Below are 21,109 nucleotides of genomic sequence, written 5' to 3' on the forward strand. Positions count from 1 at the left end.
TGGTATTCAGTTACTGTGGTGTGAATGATTAATTTGTATTTTTTTGCTTTGTGGCCCAAAAGGCAACTCAAGAATCAGCTTCCTGGGATGGACAAAGGTACTCATACAATTTAGTCTTATGGCATCACTAAATGGCAGGTACAGTGTTGGCCAAAAGTATTGGCACCCATGCAATTCTGTCAGATAATGCTCAATTTCTCCCATAAAATGATTGCAATTACAAATGCTTTAGTAGTAATATCTTTATTTATTTGGCTTTCAATGAAAAAACACAAAAAAGAATGGGGAAAAAATGAAATCATTATCATTTTACACAAAACTCCAAAAATAGGCAGGAAAAAGTATTGGCACACTCAGCCTAATAGTTGGTAGCACAACCTTTTGACAAAATAACTGCGAACAACCACTTCCGGTATCCATCAATGAGTTTCTTACAATGCTCTGCTGGACTTTTAGACCATTTTTCTTTGGCCAACTGCTCCAGGTCTCTGCGATTTGAAGGGTGCCTTCTCCAAACTGCCATTTTCAGATCTCTCCACAGGTGTTCCATGCGATTCAGGTCTGGACTCATTGCTGGCCACTTTAAAATAGTGATGGGAATTCCGGCTCTTTTTAGAGAACCGGTTCTTTTGGCTCGGCTCACTAAAAAGAGCCGGCTCTTTCGGCTCTCAAATGGCTCCTACGTTTTTTTGTTGCTTAAATTAATGTATTTTATGTATAATTATGTGCAAAACGAATTACTAATGTAAAAAATATACAGTATATCAAATATTTATTATTTATATGGCTTTATTTATATTCTTCTGAACATACTCAACATGGAGTACAACTTGGAGTGCTACAAAAAAATAAATGATACAGTACAAAAACAAAAACCCATCTCAAAACAAGGTCAACAAAAAGTTCCAATCTCTGATTGTGTATATTTTTAAGCTTTTAACTATTTACAGTAAAACAACATAAGTAAGCGTTGATTACCACACAACAAATTATAAATTAAAATTTGTAAAAAAGAAAAAAAAAAGAAAAAAGCAGCATCCAGCTAAAAGTTTTAGCTAGTCTTTAGCAAAGATTGGCATTAAGAAAAACCTTATCACATCTAAGTATATTATATATATACAGTGCCTTGCAAATGTATTCGGCCCCCTTGAATCTTGCAACCTTTCGCCACATTTCAGGCTTCAAACATAAAGATATGAAATTTAATATTTTTGGCAAGAATCAACAACAAGTGGGACACAATCGTGAAATGGAACAACATTTATTGGATAATTTAAACTTTTTTTAACAAATAAAAAACTGAAAAGTGGGGCGTGCAATATTATTCGGCCCCTTTATTTTCAGTGCAGCAAACTCACTCCAGAAGTTCAGTGAGGATCTTTGAATGATCCAATGTTGTCCTAAATGACCGATGATGATAAATAGAATCCACCTGTGTGTAATCAAGTCTCCGTATAAATGCACCTGCTCTGTGATAGTCTCAGGGTTCTGTTTAAAGTGCAGAGAGCATTATGAAAACCAAGGAACACACCAGGCAGGTCCGAGATACTGTTGTGGAGAAGTTTAAAGCCGGATTTGGATACAAAAAGATTTCCCAAGCTTTAAACATCTCAAGGAGCACTTTGCAAGGCATCATATTGAAATGGAAGGAGCATCAGACCACTGCAAATCTACCAAGACCCGGCCATCCTTCCAAGCTTTCTTCTCAAACAAGGAGAAAACTGATCAGAGATGCAGCCAAGAGGCCCATGATCACTCTGGATGAACTGCAGAGATCTACAGCTGAGGTGGGAGAGTCTGTCCATAGGACAACAATCAGTCGTACACTGCACAAATCTGGCCTTTATGAAAGAGTGGCAAGAAGAAAGCCATTTCTCAAAGATATCCATAAAAAGTCTCATTTAAAGTTTGCCACAAGCCACCTGGGAGACACATCAAACATGTGGAAGAAGGTGCTCTGGTCAGATGAAACCAAAATTTAACTTTTTGGCCACAATGCAAAACGATATGTTTGGCGTAAAAGCAGCACAGCTCATCACCCTGAACACACCATCCCCACTGTCAAACACGGTGGTGGCAGCATCATGGTTTGGGCCTGCTTTTCTTCAGCAGGGACAGGGAAGATGGTTAAAATTGACGGGAAGATGGATGCAGCCAAATACAGGAACATTCTGGAAGAAAACCTGTTGGTATCTGCACAAGACCTGAGACTGGGACGGAGATTTATCTTCCAACAGGACAATGATCCAAAACATAAAGCCAAATCTACAATGGAATGGTTCAAAAATAAACGTATCCAGGTGTTAGAATGGCCAAGTGAAAGTCCAGACCTGAATCCAATCGAGAATCTGTGGAAAGAGCTGAAGACTGCTGTTCACAAACACTCTCCATCCAACCTCACTGAGCTCGAGCTGTTTTGCAGGGAAGAATGGGCAAGAATGTCAGTCTCTCGATGTGCAAAACTGATAGAAACATACCCCAAGCGACTTGAAGCTGTAATTGGAGCAAAAGCTGGCGCTACAAAGTATTAACGCAAGGGGGGCGAATAATATTGCACGCCCCACTTTTCAGTTTTTTATTTGTTAAAAAAGTTTCAATTATCCAATAAATTTTGTTCCACTTCACGATTGTGTCCCACTTGTTGTTGATTCTTGACAAAAAATTAAAATTTTATATCTTTATGTTTGAAGCCTGAAATGTGGCGAAAGGTTGCAAGGTTCAAGGGGGCCGAATACTTTTGCAAGGCACTGTATTATATATAGATTAGTATATATCTAACTCCTCCCCCTTCTCCTCACTGCAGCGTGTTTGTGTAAGAGCCGGTTTGTTCACAAACGACACATCGCTACTTTAAAAGTCTCCAGTGCTTTCTCTCAAACCATTTTCTAGTGCTTTTTGAAGTGTGTTTTGGGTCATCGTCGTGCTGGAAGACCCATTAACCTCTGAGGGACACCCAGCTTTCTCGCACTAGGCCCTACATTATGCTGCAAAATTTGTTGGTAGTCTTCAGAGTTCATAATGCTATGCACACAGTCAAGCAGTCCAGTGCCAGAGTAAGCAAAGCAACCCCAAAACATCAGGGAACCTCCCCCATGTTTGACTGTAGGGACCGTGTTCTTTTATTTGAAGAACTCTATGTTGATACCTTTTCCCAAAAAGCTCTACTTTTGTCTCATCTGACCAGAGAACATTCTTCCAAAACGTTGTTGGCTTTCTCAGGTAAGTTTTGGAAAACTCCAGCCTGGCTTTTTTATGTCTCTGGGTCATGACTGGGGTCCCTTTTCATTCTGAGGCTGACGGATAGTACGGGTTGACACTGTTGTACCCTCGGACTGAAGGACATTCGCACAATCTTTCGTCGAAATTTCTCGTCAATTTTTCTTTTCCGTCCACATTTCGGGAGGTTAGCCACAGTGCCATGGGCTATACACTTATTGATGACACAGCGCACGGTGCGCATGCTGGAACTTTTGTTTGGTGCTGTTCCAGTGAGATTTACAAAGATAACTGCCTGAAGAAGACATCAAAATTCCCTCAGTCCTTGATGATATGGGGCTGCATGTAAGGCAAAGGAACTGGGGAGATGGCTTTGGTTAAATCTTCAATAAATGAACGAATGTACATTGAAATTTTAGAAAGCTTTCTTATCTCTTCAATTGAAAATATGTTTGTCATTTTTCAAGGTGACAATGCATCATGCCACCGAGCTAAATCTGTTAAAGCATTCCTTGGAGAAAGACTCATCTAGTCAATGTCATGGCCTGCAAATAGCCCAGATCTCAACCCTATTGAAAACCTGTGGTGGAAATTGGAAAAAAAAAATGGTCCAGAGCAAGGCTCCGACCTGCAAGGATGATCTGGCAACTGCAATCAAAGAGAGTTGGCACCAAATTGATGAAGAATACTCATCAAGTCCATGCTTCAGAGACTGCAAGCTGTCATAAAAGTCAGAGGTGGTGCTACTATATATTAGAGATGTGTTTTGATTGCTATTTCTTTGTTTCTCATGATTACATATTTTTCCTCAGAATGGAGTGATTCCATATATACAGTGGGGCAAATAAGTATTTAGTCAACCACTAATTGTGCAAGTTCTCCTACTTGAAAATATGAGAGAGGCCTGTAATTGTAAACATGGGTGAACCTCAACCATGAGAGACATAATGTGGGGAAAAAAACAGAAAATCACATTGTTTGATTTTGTTTGGTGGAAAATACGCATTTGGTCAATACCAAAAGTTCATCTCAATACTTTGTTACGTGGCCTCTGTTGGCAATAACGGAGGCCAAACGTTTTCTGTAGCTCTTCACAAGCTTTTCACACACTGTTGCTGGTGTTTTGGCCCATTTCTCCATGCAGATCTCCTCTAGAGCAATGATGTTTTGGGGCTGCTGTTGGGCAACACGGACTTTCAATTCCCTCCACAGATTTTCTATGGGGTTGAGATCTGGAGACTGGCTAGGACACTCCAGGACCTTGAAATGCTTCTTACGAAGCCACTCCTTTGTTGCCCTGGTTGTGTGTTTGGGATCATTGTCATGCTGAAAGACCCAGCCACGTCTCATCTTCAATGCCCTTTCTGATGGAAGGAGATTTTCACTCAAAATCTCTCGATACATGACCCCATTCATTCTTTTCTTTACACAGATCAGTCGTCCTGGTCCCTTTGCAGAAAAACAGCCCCAAAGCCTGATGTTTCCACCCCCATGCTTCACAGTGGGTATTGTGTTCTTCGGATGCAATTCAGTATTCTTTCTCCTCCAAACACGAGAACCTGTGTTTTTACCAAAACGTTCTATTTTGGTGTCATCTGACCATAACACATTCTCCCAGTCCTCTTCTGGATCATCCAAATGCTCTCTAGCGAACCGCAGACGGGCCTGGACGTGTACTTTCTTCAGCAGGGGGACACGTCTGGCAGTGCAGGATTTGAGTCCCAGTCGTCGCATTGTGTTACTGATAGTAGCCTTTGTTAGTGTGGTCCCAGCTGTCTGTAGGTCATTCACTTGGTCCCCCCGTGTGGTTCTGGGATTTTTGCTCACCGTTCTTGTTATCATTTTGACGCCACGGGGTGAGCTCTTCCATGGAGCCCCAGATCGAGGGAGATTATCAGTGGTCTTGTATGTCTTCCATTTTACAATAATTGCTCCCACAGTTGATGTCTTTACACCAAGCGTTTTACCTATTGCAGATTCAGTCTTCCCAGCCTGGTGCAGGTCTACAATTTTGTCTCTGGTGTCCATCGACAGCTCTTTGGTCTTGGCCATAGTGGAGTTTGGAGTGTGACTGACTGAGACTGTGGACAGGTGTCTGAAAGAGTTAAAACAGGTGCCATTAATACAGGTGACGAGTGGAGCTTCGTTAGACCTTTTTAGAAGAAGTCAGACCTCTTTGACAGCCAGAAATCTTGCTTGTTTGTAGGAGACCAAATACTTATTTTCCACTCTAATTTGGAAATAAATTCCTTAAAAATCAAGCAATGTGATTTTCTGTTTTTTTTTCCACATTCTGACTCTCATGGTTGAGGTTTACCCATGTTGACAATTACAGGCCTCTCTAATCTTTTCAAGTAGGAGAACTTGCCCAATTTGTGGTTGACTAAATACTTATTTGCCCCACTGTATTACCCTGCACTTGCTCTATAAAATTAACATATACTGACCACCACAATGTTTTTTATTCACTTCTTTTAGTGTTTCTGACTGCTAAAGAGTTGCACTTTTGAACTAATTCATTATAAAATGTCTGAGTGAGTTCTTGTCCGAGACTGGTGATTCCATACTTTTTGCTTGGGGTTGTGCTTTCTGCTCACATTCAACGCTTGTATCTCTGTGCACCATAAAAGCAGCATTTTTCTGACTCTCCCTTCTCCTGGTGTATGTGTGTTGACTGACAGCCTGTCACAGACAAATGGCAGGAGGGCGAGACATTCCAGCTCGGACTCCTCGCAATCCCACTCTTCCGTGGTGTCGGTCAGTGGCAGCCTTCATTCCCGGAGCTCCAGCCCAGCTGCTTCGCCCACAGACACACAGTCCCCAGGCAGGATCAACAAGGAGGTAACAATCCAGAGGCGCACCAACGCTCTTCTGTTCGTCTCTTTCTACGGTTTTCTGGATCATAGGGGAGCGGTGGCCTCGAGGCATTTGTGGCGGCAGGTGTGGGAGGGACAAGGAAGGAGGAATGCAAGTGTGAATTTTGGAAAAAGAAGGAGGAAGTAGTTCAAGGGCTGTGCAGTTCAGTGAGCATTGGGAATTAGTGCCTGGGTGTCATGTCAACAAGCTCAGTCTTATGGAACAAAAGCCCTCAGGAAGGGGAAGTCGTGTTGACATCAGAGACAACAACAACAACAGCACACATTAACTAGCAACAGACAGACATCCATCCATTTTCTAAAGTGTTTTTCTTATTGGGATCGTGGTGGGTGAGCTGCAGCCTATCACAGTGACAGAGTGACACAGCGGAGTGCCCTTCAAACAATCCTAGGGCCTAACTAGGATGATCTATAATACAAAGGACACTCAGAGGTTGAACACAAGCGCCTTCCCAGGTGGCTGTTTCAAATCAATTTGACCAATTTTAGAACAGCACTAAGTAGAACAGGTCCAGTGTTGTCTGAACTGTAATTTAGGGAAGAGCAAATGCAGACTTCTCTGAAGACTGGTCAGCAGTGACTCACAATTGAAAAATAATTGATTCCAAGTCAACAAAGGACAGTTTTGCTATTGTACTGAATTTTCAGATTTAGGGTGCACCGGATTATAAAGTGCACCATCAATGAATTATCTCCTTTTCATACATAAGGTTCACCTGATTAAAAGGCACACTAGCGCATCAGTGTATTGTAGGGGTGTAACGGCACACAAAAATCTCGGTTCGGTACGTACCTCGGTTTTGAGGTCACGGTTCGGTTCATTTTCGGTACGGTAAGAAAACAAAATGCAGAATATAAATGTGCTAGTTCTTTATTATACACCTTTGTGCTTTCAACAATAGGAACATTAGCCTATACAAAGGTAGAATTCTGCTCAAAAAGTAGCAGGTATTTAAAGATAATCCAACAACAATTTGCCTTTCAGACCCCGCGTATTGGTCAGCTTTCTTTCTGGAAGAAAGAAGAAAAAAGAAGTCCTGTGCTAAAGAGAAAAGCAATCCCAATGGCAAAGATTTTAACATGTATTTTACAAATGAAATGCCTCAATTAATCTTTTTTTTTTCTTATGAACGGTTTTCAAAAGCTTTATTGTTGGATTTTCTCAAGTTAAAGCGCCACACAGAAATGAATAAATTTAATTGTGTAAGCAGGAGCCGTGTATTATTCTTATTATTTAATTACAGGTGTTTTAGCTCATTTCAATTTATTTTATTTAAATGGGGTATTATTTCTTTTATTATGTGTTTATATTTTACAAATGTGATAAAGTATTCATTTATATTGTATATTTTATGTTGTATAACTTTAGTTCCTATGTGAATATTAGTTCCTACTTGTTTTGTTTGGGTAGGAGGGTTTTGTATTGAACACAGGGCCATGTTTGTTATTGTTATAGCAGAGAAGACAGCAGTAAATCAACAAAGACAAGTCGACTGTGCCCCGATCTACCACTCAAGAGATCTGATGGACTCAAAAAGTGGGTTACAATTGCATATTAGTTTGAAAATCGACAGGATCCGCCGTATTTTTACACGAGTGACTTCTGGTCTGCCCGATCCTAGCTACCGGTAGTAGAGGCGTGCGAAATTTCCGATTCTTAGATTATTTGCGATCCGGCCTTGGAAGATTCGCACAAACATCCAAATTTCGATTATTGAATTATACCAGGTAAAGCGGAAATAAAACACAGTCAGCGCGGTTTTCAGGACACAATGAGGAACGGACCGAGAGTAAATATCATGTTCAACTCATGCCGCTAGATTTAAAAAAAAAAAAAAAAACAATAATACCTGACTGCGGCCGTCAGCCGCTACAAACAGCGTCCGTCAGCCGCTACAAACAGCGCCCAGTTGCTAGTTGCTACAAACATACGGCAACATACGGCTATGGTAGATATCACATATATCTACAACTAGATGTGAAATGACAGACGACGGCCGTGTTAGAGCATATACCAAGAACTAGATGTGAACTGACAGACCTTCCGGCACTAGTAAACAGGCGCCATCTTAAAGCAGTAGACTTCTCGAGAAGGCTCTGTTGTAGCGAACCTAAATAACTTTTTATGTAAAATACTTCTAAATCGGCAAAATCTTGACTTGAATCCATCTTTAAATAATGAAACAGTTTTAAAACTTTCACATGTTAAAGGTAGACAAAAGGGAAATTATGGAATAACGGGAGCAATTTTAACAACTTTAACGGTTGATTCACAACATTAAATTAATTGAATGTAGTTAAAAGCTGCCAATACAGAATGGGGACTTGAGTATTTTATTTACTGTTTTCAAGTCGTCCATCCATCACCATCAGGTCGTGATGAAAAAAATCATTGATCAAATTTGCTCTAATTTCCACCAAATCTGGTTAAAAACGTTTTAATTGATTGATGCACATCTGTCGTGGCAAAAAAGAGCTAACCCAAGAATCAAAGCTCTTGATTTATCGGTCAACGTTCCTACCCTCACCTATGGTCACAAGCGGTGGGTCGTGACCTGAACAACAAGAAAGCGGATGTTAGCGGCCTAAAAGCGGTTTCCTCCGCAGGGTGTCCATGCTCTCTACGTGGGTTAGAAGCTCAGTCATCCAGTTGGGGCTGGGAGGAGAGCGCTGTGCCTGCGATAGCCACATGAAATGGCTCAAGCTTCTTTTTAGGAATCCTCCTAAATCACGTGGTGTCATTGTGAAAAGCATTGTGAAAAGTTAAGTATTTGACGTAGAGCGCCGGCCTAAACATGACTCGAAAGCGCAGATTTTAATCTCTCTCTCAAATTTTATTTGGCACCGATTGACCACAGAAAACAGGAGATATGTTCTTTTTAATTTCATTATCGGAACTATGAAGGAACTTCTCACTATTCAACTGTTCAAACTAGGAATTATTTTCTCCACTGGAGGGCACTCATGCTCTTTGTACGAATGATGCTTCAGTTCTGTAGATTTTTTTTCTCTTGCCGGACTTCATTTTTTTTTTTTTTTTGGTATTTTTTTGGCTTAATGTGGTTATGTAATAGGTTATTGTACGGTATCATTATAACAGTTCATATAGATAACAAAAACATACACCATTGTTTAAAAAAAAAAAAAAAAAAAACATTATAAGCCGATACTCACAATGTTATTCATTACCTGAGTACCCGTAATTTCCGGACTATAAGCCGCTACTTTTTTCGTTCATTTTTAATCCTGCGGCTTATAGTCCAGTGCGGTTTATTTGTTGATTTATTTGTGTGAAGAGGCAACCCATGCCTCCTAGCATGCATTGCAGCACTACAGATGTAAGTAACAATCAAAGCTCATGTTCTTTGCTCATTATTTATTCATTTACTGTTCCTGTTGTTTCATTCATTGCTTGGTATGGTACTTGCTAACACTTTATTTGACAGCGGCATCATAAGACTGTCATAAGACCATCATAATTATGACATCACACTATCATGGGCATTACTGAATGCTTATGACAGATTTCATTAAGTGTCATCCAGCCAATTATGTTACCAACTCCATTTACGTCCAGCTCGGATCTTTTACATCCATTCAAAAGTGAGATCATTTGCTGAATAAAACTGAATGATAACTGTTATAAGCATTCGTTAATGCTCATGACAGTGTCATTTCATAATTATGTCTAATTGTCTAATGACAGTCTTATGGCGCCACTGTCAAATAAAGTGTTAGCAAATACCGCAACTAGAAATTATTTAAACAAACAGGAACAGTAACTGAATAAATAATTAGCAAAGAACATGAATTTTGATTATTATTTACATCTGTTGCGCTGCAATGCATGCTAGGGGGCATGATGGACAACAACAGTGTTGACAGCATGTGCCATTAAAGGTTGACTGTGTCCCCCAAGGAAGCAGTGATGGCCAAATGAAAATTCTTGAAGCAATGAAGCTTTGCAGCTAATTAGTTAAAAGCTTCATGGTGGTTCATTTGGTCTTCTGACCATCATATGATGCTGCTGTCTAATGAAGTGTTACCGGCTAATATCTTTTGCTGTAAATATCCCATAATACAGTGAGGACAGCTGCGGCTTATAGTCCAGTGTGGCTTATCTATGAACAAATGCCATTTTCATGTCACATTTGGTGGGTGGCGGCTTATAGTCAGGTGCGCCTTATAGTGCGAAAATTACTGTATTCTTTTCACATAGTTTTTTAAACTTGTACTTGATTACTTGAGCAATATTATTTTACTCTAACTTGAGTAAAAATTTTGGCTACTCTACCCACCTCTGGTCATATGTAACAGGCGAAAGCAGGTACGGCGCATGCTGTAGAAACATCAGTCCCAATGCTTTCAAGAGAGGGCGCTAGCGCCTGGAGCTGTTAGCCTGGGATTTTAGCCGAGTGATTACCATATTGGCCCGAATATAAGACAGTGTTTTTTGCATTGAAATAAACTGAAAAAGTGGGGGTCGTCTTATATTCGAGGTTTAGACATTATACCCATTCATGACGCTAGATGGCGCCAGATATTATTGACGCGAATGCTGAACTTGAGTAATGTTACGTCATGACAGATCTCAGCTACTCTCAAGTTTAACCAGTTTGCATTATTTTATTGCACTGTTTTTCCTAATTCAGTTTTGTTTCAAGACTACAGTGACAGTTACAGTACAGTTCACTTTGATGGTTGATGCAGTTATTGCAATTTTATTGTTTTATCACAATAGATTAGTTTATTTACATTTCAAAAACCAGAAGCCATTCATTTACGAATGTGATTGTACTTTAGTTTACATATTTAAATGTTCAGATATTAAGATTTGAATGAGGCAAAATAACATGCTTTTTCTCTCAAATATATTGTTATAATCATTTGTTTCAGATGTACTGTAATTATTTTCTGTATAAAAATAATTTGGTGTTCAAAAAGTCTTTTTTCAAACTTCAGTCGTGAAAAAGAGTCTTATTATAATCAGGGCCGTCTTAAATTCGGGCCAAAACGGTATTGTGACCGTCCTGCCACGCTGGCCGCGCTTGGCGGATTTGAGTCCTGACCAGATCGAGTGGGACGGATCGTGTCGCCAGCGTGGTCTCAGACCGGCTACTTGATGCCGTGATTTGGATAGGCTGTGAAGGTTTCGGGGGTGGGAGCAGAGGCGTCACGTCCCATTAGGCAAACCAGGCAATTGCCTAGGGCCAGCAGGGGCCCCCATAGGGCCAACAGATTTAGCACACACATCTTTACTGCACTGTCGCAGCAACAAGTGTAGGGAGTGTATCAATACCATGGAATCGTTTGACAGATTATCTAACAATTCTGTTATCAATCCCAATCAGCACTAAACATGTCATGTAGATTATACATGTTTAAGAAAGTCCAATGACCTTAATACCACAAGACTGTTTAAAGAGTGACTCTCCAAGTACTCTCTGGAAAGTCCTTGCCGAGTTGTTTAACGTTGATTTTCACAGGCCACCTCATTATTCATGTGACTACTTAAAGGAATGGTGATTTTTTTCCCCAAAACGTCTATTAATGGGCCTATCGTATTCCTCGTTGAATACTCGATAAGAAAAATATAACATATGTGCATCTAAAATAATCCTAAACAATTTTATTAGCAAATTTAATACTCATTTCGGTCGGTAGTCCACCAATCAGTGGTTTTTACGGAATAATTTGAATTTGGTGGGTCGTAGGGCCAATCTGACTACTGATTTCACACAATCCACCACCATCCGATGGTGGTATTTTTGTGTTGCTACTCTTTCTTCTATTGCTCCAAGTCCAACTGTCCCCCTTACTTGCACACGCTCAAAGAGCCCCATCTTGCTTGTTGCCTGGGGCCCCCGGGAAGCCTTGCTACGCCTCTGGGAGGGGGGGTGGGGCAGTTACTTGGTGCCGTGACTCGGATCAGCAGTGAAGTTTTCGGGGGTGAGTGTAAGGGGTGCAAGCAGGTATGGTGCATGCTGTGGAAACATCCTTCCCGATGCCTTCAAGAGAAGGCGCTAGTGGCTGGAGCCACAAGCCTGGGCTTTTAGCCACAGGGTTACTGTGCTCTTCTGCCGTGCTGGCTGTGCTTAGTGGTGTGGGATCGAGTCCTGACCTGGTTTTAGACTGGTGACTTGGTGCCGTGATTCGGCTCATCAGGAACAGGTGCAAGCAGGCACGGTCCGTGCTGTGGAAACTTCCCTCCCGATGCCTTTAAAAGATGGCACTAGCGGCTGGAGCTGCTAGCCGGGGCTTTTAGCCTCATGGTTACTGTGCTCTTCCGCCGCGCTGGCTGTGCTTAGTGGTGTGGGATCGAGTCCTGACCTGGTCGAGGGGTATGGATTGCATCGCCGCCGCGATACCATAACTCGGATCATCAGGAACAGGTGCAAGCAGGTATGGTGCATGCTGTGGAAACCTTTCTCCCGATGCCTTCAAGAGAGGGCGCTAGCGGCTGGAGCTGCTAGCCTTGGCTTTTAGCCTTGTGGTTACTGTACTCTTCCGCCACGCTGGCTGTGCTTAGTGGTGCGGGATTGAGTCCTGACTTGGTCGAGGGGAATGGATCAAGCCGTTGGTGCGTTTTCAGACCGGTTACTTGGTGCCATGACCCGGATTGCCAGTGAAGGTTTCGGGGGTGAGCGTAAAAATTGCAAGCAGGTACGGTGCATGGTGTGGAAACCTCCCCCTCGATGCCTTCAAGAGAGGGCACTAGCAGCTAGAGCTGCTAACCTGGGCTTTTAGCCTCATGGTTACTGTGCTCTTCTGCCACGCTGGCCTTGCTTAGCAGTGCGGGTTCGGGTCCTAACCTAGTCGAGGGGGATGAATCGCGTCAACAGCACGGTTTCAGACCGGTTACTTGGTGCCGTGTCTCGGATCGGCAGTGAACGTTTCGAAGGTGAGTGTATGGGGTGCAAGCAGGTATGGTGCATGCTGTGGAAACCTTTCTCCCGATGCCTTCAAGAGAGGGTGCTAGCGGCCGGAGCTGCTAGCCTTGGCTTTTAGCCTTGTGGTTACTATGCTGGCTGTGCTTAGCGGTGCGGGATTGAGTCCTGACTTGGTCGAGGGGAATGGATCGAGCCGCTGGTGCGTTTTCAGACGGGTTACTTGGTGCCATGACCCGGATTGGGAGGTAAGGTTTCGGGGGGTGAGTTTAATGGGTGCAACCAAGTTCAGTGCATGTTGTGGAAACCTCCCGCCCGAGGCCTTCAAGAAAGAGCGCTAACGGCTGGAGCTGCTAGCCTAGTTTTTACGTGATCTCATTTCATGCTTGGCGGCGCAGATTCAAGTCTTGACCTGGTCAAGGGGGACGAATTGCCGGCGTGATTCAGAGCCAGTTACACATACAGTACAGTATATGCAAACATTAGTTTTTGAAAAGAAAAGTAATAAAAATTTTGAATAATTACAGATTCACTACTTCATGTTTTGCATTTGTTTTCAAATTTTAGATAATCTTTTGTATTTTTTTTTTTTTTTTTTTTTAAGGACAAAATCTATCTGAATCGTTCCTGTTCCAAGGGTTCAAATTACATGGCTAGTGTTGATGTGTTAAGTATGGTATAGTTGGGCTCCTGTGGAGAGTGGTGGGCTGCATGGTATGTGGGGGGGACGAAGGGGGCAACCTGCTCCTCTTTCATGAAAGCAAGTCCCTGTAGATGTACAAGCATGTACCACATTGGGCCTCTATTGCGAAAAATGGGGAGTGGAGTTTATGTGAAGCTGTGGGTGCTTGGAGGAAGGGGGGGCGGGTGGTAGACCATGTGTTTTTCATTTACGCCGGGTGTCTCTGAAAGGAAGAGACGGGGGTTGGATCTTTTCAAGGAGCGCGTCCAGAGTTACAGGTACGAATGAGGTAGGAAGGGCCAGAAGAAAAAAAGGGGAGGAGAGTCAGAACGGTACAAGAGATGTAGTGTCTTCCCTGGAAAGAGGTCGAGGGATGTGGCAGGGAGGAGGCGGGTTCGCTGTTTGACTTGAAGAGTGGAGGTTTAATTTAGCACTGCTGCTCGGCAGCCAGAAGGAAGGGAGAAGGCGAAAGACGGGGGCAAGGGGGAAGTTTGCGCCGCAGCTGTAAGTATTTTGCTTAAAACTCCTTCTCGCCCATATTCACTCATAATATGCTTGCCATGTCACTCATTTGTTGGGTAAACAGTGAGTTATTTGACAGTATTAGACAGAAGTTGTAGCTAACGGTCCATATGTGAGTGTGAGGAAAAGCAATGAGAATATTTAGAAATTATGCTGCGGTTCGATGATGTAATGGTTAGCACTCTGGGCTCTTGAGTTTAAATCTCATTGGATATTATTTACTGGACATGTCCTTAGCAAACACTAAAGAAGCAATATTTCCATCTGTTCAGTAAATAGGTCATAGGATATTATGTCAGTTTAAAAAAAAAAAAGGAATTTAGCTAGATCATTCAGGAAAATATTTCTCTAAGGTTGCCCAGCAATGTCATGTGAAACCTCAGTTCAGTGAGCATAAAAAAAATGAGAAGCTCAAGAAGAGATTCAAACAGTGCAGTAAGATTCTAGTCACTAGTCTTAATAATGAATTTGGCTATTTTATCGATTTAAGATGGGGATGTCAGTTAAAAATTATGTGACGTGAGCCATGTATGAGTACTTTATTTTACAATTTGTTGCCAATGAGTCCACGTGCAGACAGCCTCTTACCCCAAAAAGTCACCTGGGATTGACTCAAGGTTAGATGCCACCTTAAATTAGAGAAGCGCTGTAGAAAATGGATGGATAACTGTTAAAATATTATTTTTAGGGGTGTCAAACGATAAAAATTTTTAATCGGGTTAATTACAGCTTAAAAATTAATTAATCGCAATTAATCGCAATTCAAACCATCTATAATAGTGAGATAGTGTAAAGCGCTTTGAGCGCCTTGAAAGGTGGAAAAGCGCTATATAAGTATAACACCATTTACCATTATAAAATACGCCATATATTTCTGTAAATTATTGTTGGAATGGAAAGATAAGACACAAGATGGATATATATACATTCAACATACGGTACATAAGTACTGTATTTCTTTATTATAACAATAAATCAACAAGATGGCATTACCATTATTAACATTCTGTTAAAGCGATCCATGGATAGAAAGACTTGTAGTTCTTAAAAGATAAATGTTCGTACAAGTTATAGAAATTTTATATTAAAACCCGTCTTCATGTATTCGTTTATATAAAATTTGTAAAAATTTCAATCAAAAAATAAACTAGTAGCCCGTTATTGTTGATGTCAATAATTACTTACACAATGCTCATGGGTGCTGAAGCCTATAAAATCAGTCGCACCCAAGCGCCAGCAGAGGGTGGCAAAACTCCGAAAAACACAACAAGTACACCTTTCACTGTGTTGTCCTTTTAATCTGTTTGAGCGGGGCATTTGTGTGTTAATTGCGTTAAATATTTTAACGTGATTAATTAAAGAAATTAATTACCGCCCGTTAACGCGATAATTTTGACAGCCCTAATTATTTTATCAAACATTTATGCAGGGGTGAAAGTGGGTCAGAACAGTCAGGAACCCAGTTCCGGTATAAGATTCAGAGCCAGAACGCAGTTCCGGTATAAGATTCAGGACCGGGATGCTGTTCCGATTTCGATTATTTACAGTATCATCTAAAATATCGGGGAAATGGCAAAAGTAACACAAAAAAAAAACAATTAAGCAATAGTTATGAGGCAGATATCCCTGACTTTTTTACAGACACCAATTTTTTCATTCTGACGTAATTTGTTTAAAGGTTTAAAATATGCGAGTGAATAATTTATTTAAAGTCGTTTTTTTTTTTTTTTTTTTTTTTTTAACGAAATAACAGATATCAATTAATGGTTCTAAGCTAAAAGTGACAGACATTTTGAATAATAAATATAATTACTGACCTTCATTTTATGACTGGGTTGAAACAAAAGCGGTTACGCGACGTCTGTAAACGGGGGTTTCCAGGGTAAAAGGGGCAAATTAAAAATAGTTTGGGGGCTTAATGGGCCATGAATCTGCTATGGCAGCATATAAACATATTGTTCTATCAAACACAACAGTTCTTTTGGCTTAAAATACAGCAGTTTATTTTATAGAGGGTTGCAAGAGCAGAAACTGCTTTTTCAGTCTTGTCTGTGTTTTCCGCCATATATTGCTTTAACTACAAATACTCACTGTGATGCCAGTACTAGGCAGAAAGCTGGTTTGGAATGTTCTATTGCTGTGCATAATGTTTGAGGTGTATGTCATTTCTTAGTATTGGTAAATAAAACACTTAAATTATGTATTTGATTTTCCCAGGACTGAATCTGGTTCAGATTTTCTATGTAATAATGTTTATTGTAGGTCTGTGTTTTCCGCCATACTGGACTGTCTCAGAAAATTAGAATACACAATATTCTAATTTTCTGAGACAGTCCTGTACATTAATCCACCATTTAAAGCAGGGGTGTCCAAACTTTTTGCAAAGGGGACCAGATTTGGCGTGGTAAAAATGTGGGGGGCCGACCTTGGCTGACGTCCTTTACATAGAACAATATACAGGACTGTCTCAGAAAATTAGAATATTGTGTATTCTAATTTTCTGAGACAGTCCAGTATATTGCTTTAACTACAAATACTCACTGTGATGCTAGTACTAGGCAGCAAGCTGATTTGGAATGTTTTATTGCTGTGCATAATGTTTGAGGTGTATGTCATTTCTTAGTATTGGTAAATAAAACACTTAAATTATGTTTTTGATAGGGCTGTCAAAATTATCGCGTTAACGGGCGGTAATTAATTATTTGGGATTAATCACGTTAAAGTATTTAACGCAGTTAACGCATGCGCGGAACGACCCACTCACACATTGCCGTGAACTGACTAAAATGGCGCCGTTTTATGTATGTTGAGAGCTAAGAGGGAGAGACCACCGAGTGGAGTGGATACAGGCATTCATTGGAAACGCGCTATTCATTAGTATTAACTTTGGCATCTCTTTCACCATAAAATTATATGTACTGTGGTGGGTGATGTGGAGAAGAATGACTGGAGATGATCATTTTCTTTACACCATGTATTGAAGACAACACAGAGAAGATATACAATTTGCAGCCACCACTGACAGTCATGGTTGCACAACTTCCCATCATGCTTTTGGGCAGTTAAGAACAGTTAAGTCGCTACAATATCATTTACTGAAAGCACAACAAAAAAAATATCCCTATCTACCTCTCAAAAAAAAAAAAAATTAGGGTTGTTCTGATCATGTTTTTTTGCTCGCGATCCGATCCCGATCATTTTAGTTTGAGTATCTGCCGATCCCGATATTTCCCGATCCGATTGCTTTTTTTTGCTCCCGATTCAATTCCAATCATTCCCGATAATTTTTTCCGATCATATACATTTTGGCAATGCATTAAGAAAAAAATGAATAAAACACGGATGAATATATACATTCAACATACAGTACATAAGTACTGTATTTGTTTATTATGACAATAAATCCACAAGATGGCATTTACATTATTAACATTCTTTCTGTGAGAGGGATCCATGGATAGAAAGACTTGTGACTTTGTATATTGTGATTAAATATTGCCATCTAGTGTATTTGTTGAGCTTTCAATAAATGATACTGTAGCCATGCCCAACTGCATGATGGGAAGTGGAACCATGACTGTGCGTAGAGCTACCAATTGATATATCTTCTCTGCGTTGGGAAATACCATAAGGGTTAAGAAAAAGATCAATTACTACCTTGCTTCCCCACATTGCTTCCCATGATATTTTTAATCGTAGGGAGAGGGATTGTAAGGCTTTAGCCAAATAAAAAAAGGCTCCAAAGGCTGCCAAAATTCACACTACTCATTTTACGCTGCCTTTTATCTCTCTATATAGGTAAAACGGCGCCATTACAGAATGAGCGCGACACTGCGTGAGTGGGTTGAGCAGCGCATGCATTAATTGCGTTAAATATTTTAATGTGATACATTTTCTAAAAAATTAATTACCGCCATTATCGGGATAAATTTGATAACCCTACCTTAAGCCTAAACTAAAGACTCTGGATGAGTGTAACATATTATGTCTGTAACGGTAAATACAATTAGAAAACAATTTAAAAATATATACAGTATATATATTAAAAAACAGGCATGGACGATATTTTTTTGCCGATTCCGATACTTTGAAAATGGCGTGATCGGACCCGATCGATTGGTTCACAAAAGAGAAAAGTGCTCAATGCAAAGACAACTGGCATCCCCAATTAAAATAGCTATGCAAAATAATACTTGGTCAAACTCTATTCATTTCATTTAGCTCAACAAATACACTAGATGGCAATATTTAGTCACAATATACAAACTATTAAAATTACTATAACTTGTTCTCACATTTATCTTTTAAGAATTACAAGTCTTTCTATCCATGGATCCCTTTCACAGAAAGAATGTTTATAATGTTAATGCCATCTTGTAGATTTATTGTTATAATAAACAAATACAGTACTTACTTACAGTATATTGAATGTATATATCCGTCTTGTCTTATCTTTCCATTCCAACAATAATTTACAGAAAAATATGGCATATTTTATAGATGGCTTGAATTGCCATTAATTACGATTAATTAATTTTTAAGCTGTGATTAACTCGAAATTTTCCCAGGACTGAATCGAGTTCAGATTTTCTATGTAATAATGTTTATTGTAGGTTTTAAATGAGCTATACCCTAATGTTACATTTTTTTTTCTTTAATCGTTTTAGCAGACTGATCATCCCACAGCTGCCCGGTGGCAATTGGATAAGTGGTTGAATAAGGCCAAGAAAAAAAGAGCTCCAAGTGACCATTATCCCACCCTGAGCATTCCTGGAAACCCAACCTCTCCACGCACACTACGAGCACCATCTCCGGCAAGATGCTGGGACAGCAATCACGAATACAGCCCTAGCCAAAGCCCTATTCACAGCCTGCAGTTGAGCCACAGACCTAACAGTCCCGATTACGGCTTCTGTCCCAGCCCGCTCTCTAGCACCTGCCCGAGTCCGAGCAATAGCAGGTACAGTGCCTTACTGAGTCCGGTTCCAAGCGTTTTCCCAAGTCCGTCCAGGAGCCCAAGTACACGTCATTGCTTGGAGTCAATTCAGAGAGCACCTTTAGGAAGCCCCACTTTATCCCGTTTGCAGAGTTACCACTCCACTGAGGTTCAGAGTCATCTGTACGCGGCAAAACCGCATCACAGGACAAAAGTAAAGTCACGGATAGGCCCATTGTCTAACGCCGATGCCAAAACCAAGCACATAAATAGCACAGAGCCTCCCCCTCATCCGCGCAGGCCCGAAGCGAGGCCCACAGAAAACAGGGACTACAGACAAAACAAATCCAAAGCCGTTTTAAACTCCAGTGACAGTCGCAGGCCACAGAACAATTCCCATCCAGGCACTAAAAAGCCAGCCAAACACACATCACATTTCGAGCAGATCCAAGGAGGCCGACCTGGCCACAGCTCTAACCACAAGACTCGACCTCTAGCTCAACACAGTTCCCAACACGGTTCCACGAGAACAAAGCACCAGCTTCCAACTGGCTGTGAAACCCGTGTCGGTCAAGATTCGAGCGCTAAGGCTGCCAGTAATAATCACTCGAGACTAAGTCAGAACCTTCATCTGTTGGCCAAGTCGAGTGCTGTTAATGTTAATCCTTCAAAAACATCACATAAACAGTCCCAGGCCAGAAAATGTGAGGTAGTTCCTAACCCCGAATCCGAGGGGAGGAAAGACAAAAGAAGGGGAGATAGACACCGGGAAGGGCAGTCGAAGGAAGACAGGAGGCTGGCGGAGGAGCAGCTCCTGAGACGTCGCTGGATCGAGAGTTCTGCAGAAGAGGAGGTAGAGGAGGTGGTAGTTGTCGAGAGGCAGAAGAGTAGGCCTCGTGAAAAACACCAAACAGTCCAGTCCAAAGAGCGACACCGTCATCAAAAAAGCACACACCTCCAAAGAAGACCTGAGAAAGAGAGGACTCAACGAGACTCTTCGTCTTCACTCAGCCCTCTTCCTCAAAGACAGTCGCCCTCGTCCTCTGCTTTGTCCAATTCCGATTCAGAATATCAGCCTCAAGTTGCCAAGGTTCCGGCAGACTCCACTTCACTCCAGAGACTCCGCAAGAAAGGCCAACACAGCTCAGGTAGATCCGATGCCAACAAGTCCAGAGGAACGAGCTCAGAGAGTCCGGCAAAAGGGCAGCCAAGTGGGACTAGGCAAAAACTCTTCACCCTTGTCCCGTTCGGGCGAAGCGAGAAGGCTTCAGCGCCTTCCCAACGCGGTCTTAGAAACCTGGTGGTCCATATAGACCTCTGTCTGCTCAACAGAGTCCCGGACACGGATGTTAATTTCACAGTTAACGGCACTAACTCTTCTTCTTTGACAAGAAAGGATTCGCAAACGGAGGCTATGAAGCATCTTTATATGCCAGATACTGTCTCCAAAGACAGCAAAAGAAAACGCAAGGTACATGTTTGCTCTCTTTAAAGTGCAAATGACATGACAAACAAGATCTTGAATAACATTATTATTGGAATTAAAATCACATTTTGAGATAATTCAACGACATACAAAAATTTGGCAAAGCGCAAATGACGAGAAATGAGTCTTTAAATCTGCTGTTTAGCCCCTCCTGCCATTATAGTGCTCTGGCGCTTCCATCTTGATGATGATGTCAGAAATGAGCAGTTTCAGCAGATTTAGCATTGAGCCCAATGGAGGAGGAAGAGTTTTTCAGCGATTCTGGTTCAAGTGTGGATTTTTCGAACGATATTATTGATTCAGAAGAAGTATGTGACATACAGTGTTGTCGCAGATTACTTAAAAAAGTAATTTAATTACTGATTACACCTCAAAAAAGTAATCTACGGTAGTTACTTTACCAATTACTTTATTATCAAAGTAACTAAGTTACTTTAAAAGTAACTTGTCAGTTACTTTTTACCCATTTTTCTCCTTTTGCGGCCTCAACATAAAAATGACAAC

The 21,109-nt window shown here is 41.1% G+C and overlaps 2 protein-coding genes across 6 annotated transcripts in view; one reads left to right on the top strand and one right to left on the bottom strand.

The window, feature by feature from the left end:
* The window catches only part of LOC130926649 (rho guanine nucleotide exchange factor 7-like), a 157,711-nt gene that overhangs the window by 106,270 nt on the left and 30,332 nt on the right, over nt 1-21,109 (bottom strand). The window lies entirely within an intron of this gene.
* The window catches only part of aff3 (AF4/FMR2 family, member 3), an 82,168-nt gene that overhangs the window by 36,112 nt on the left and 24,947 nt on the right, over nt 1-21,109 (top strand). Inside the window, exons 7-9 of the mRNA XM_057851669.1 lie at nt 63-97; nt 5,898-6,057; nt 18,851-20,590. Coding sequence (XP_057707652.1) covers nt 63-97; nt 5,898-6,057; nt 18,851-20,590 — 1,935 coding nt within the window. The remainder of the gene's footprint in view (nt 1-62; nt 98-5,897; nt 6,058-18,850; nt 20,591-21,109) is intronic.

Source organism: Corythoichthys intestinalis, chromosome 12, assembly GCF_030265065.1.
Source record: "Corythoichthys intestinalis isolate RoL2023-P3 chromosome 12, ASM3026506v1, whole genome shotgun sequence".
Taxonomy (NCBI): Eukaryota; Metazoa; Chordata; class Actinopteri; order Syngnathiformes; family Syngnathidae; genus Corythoichthys; species Corythoichthys intestinalis.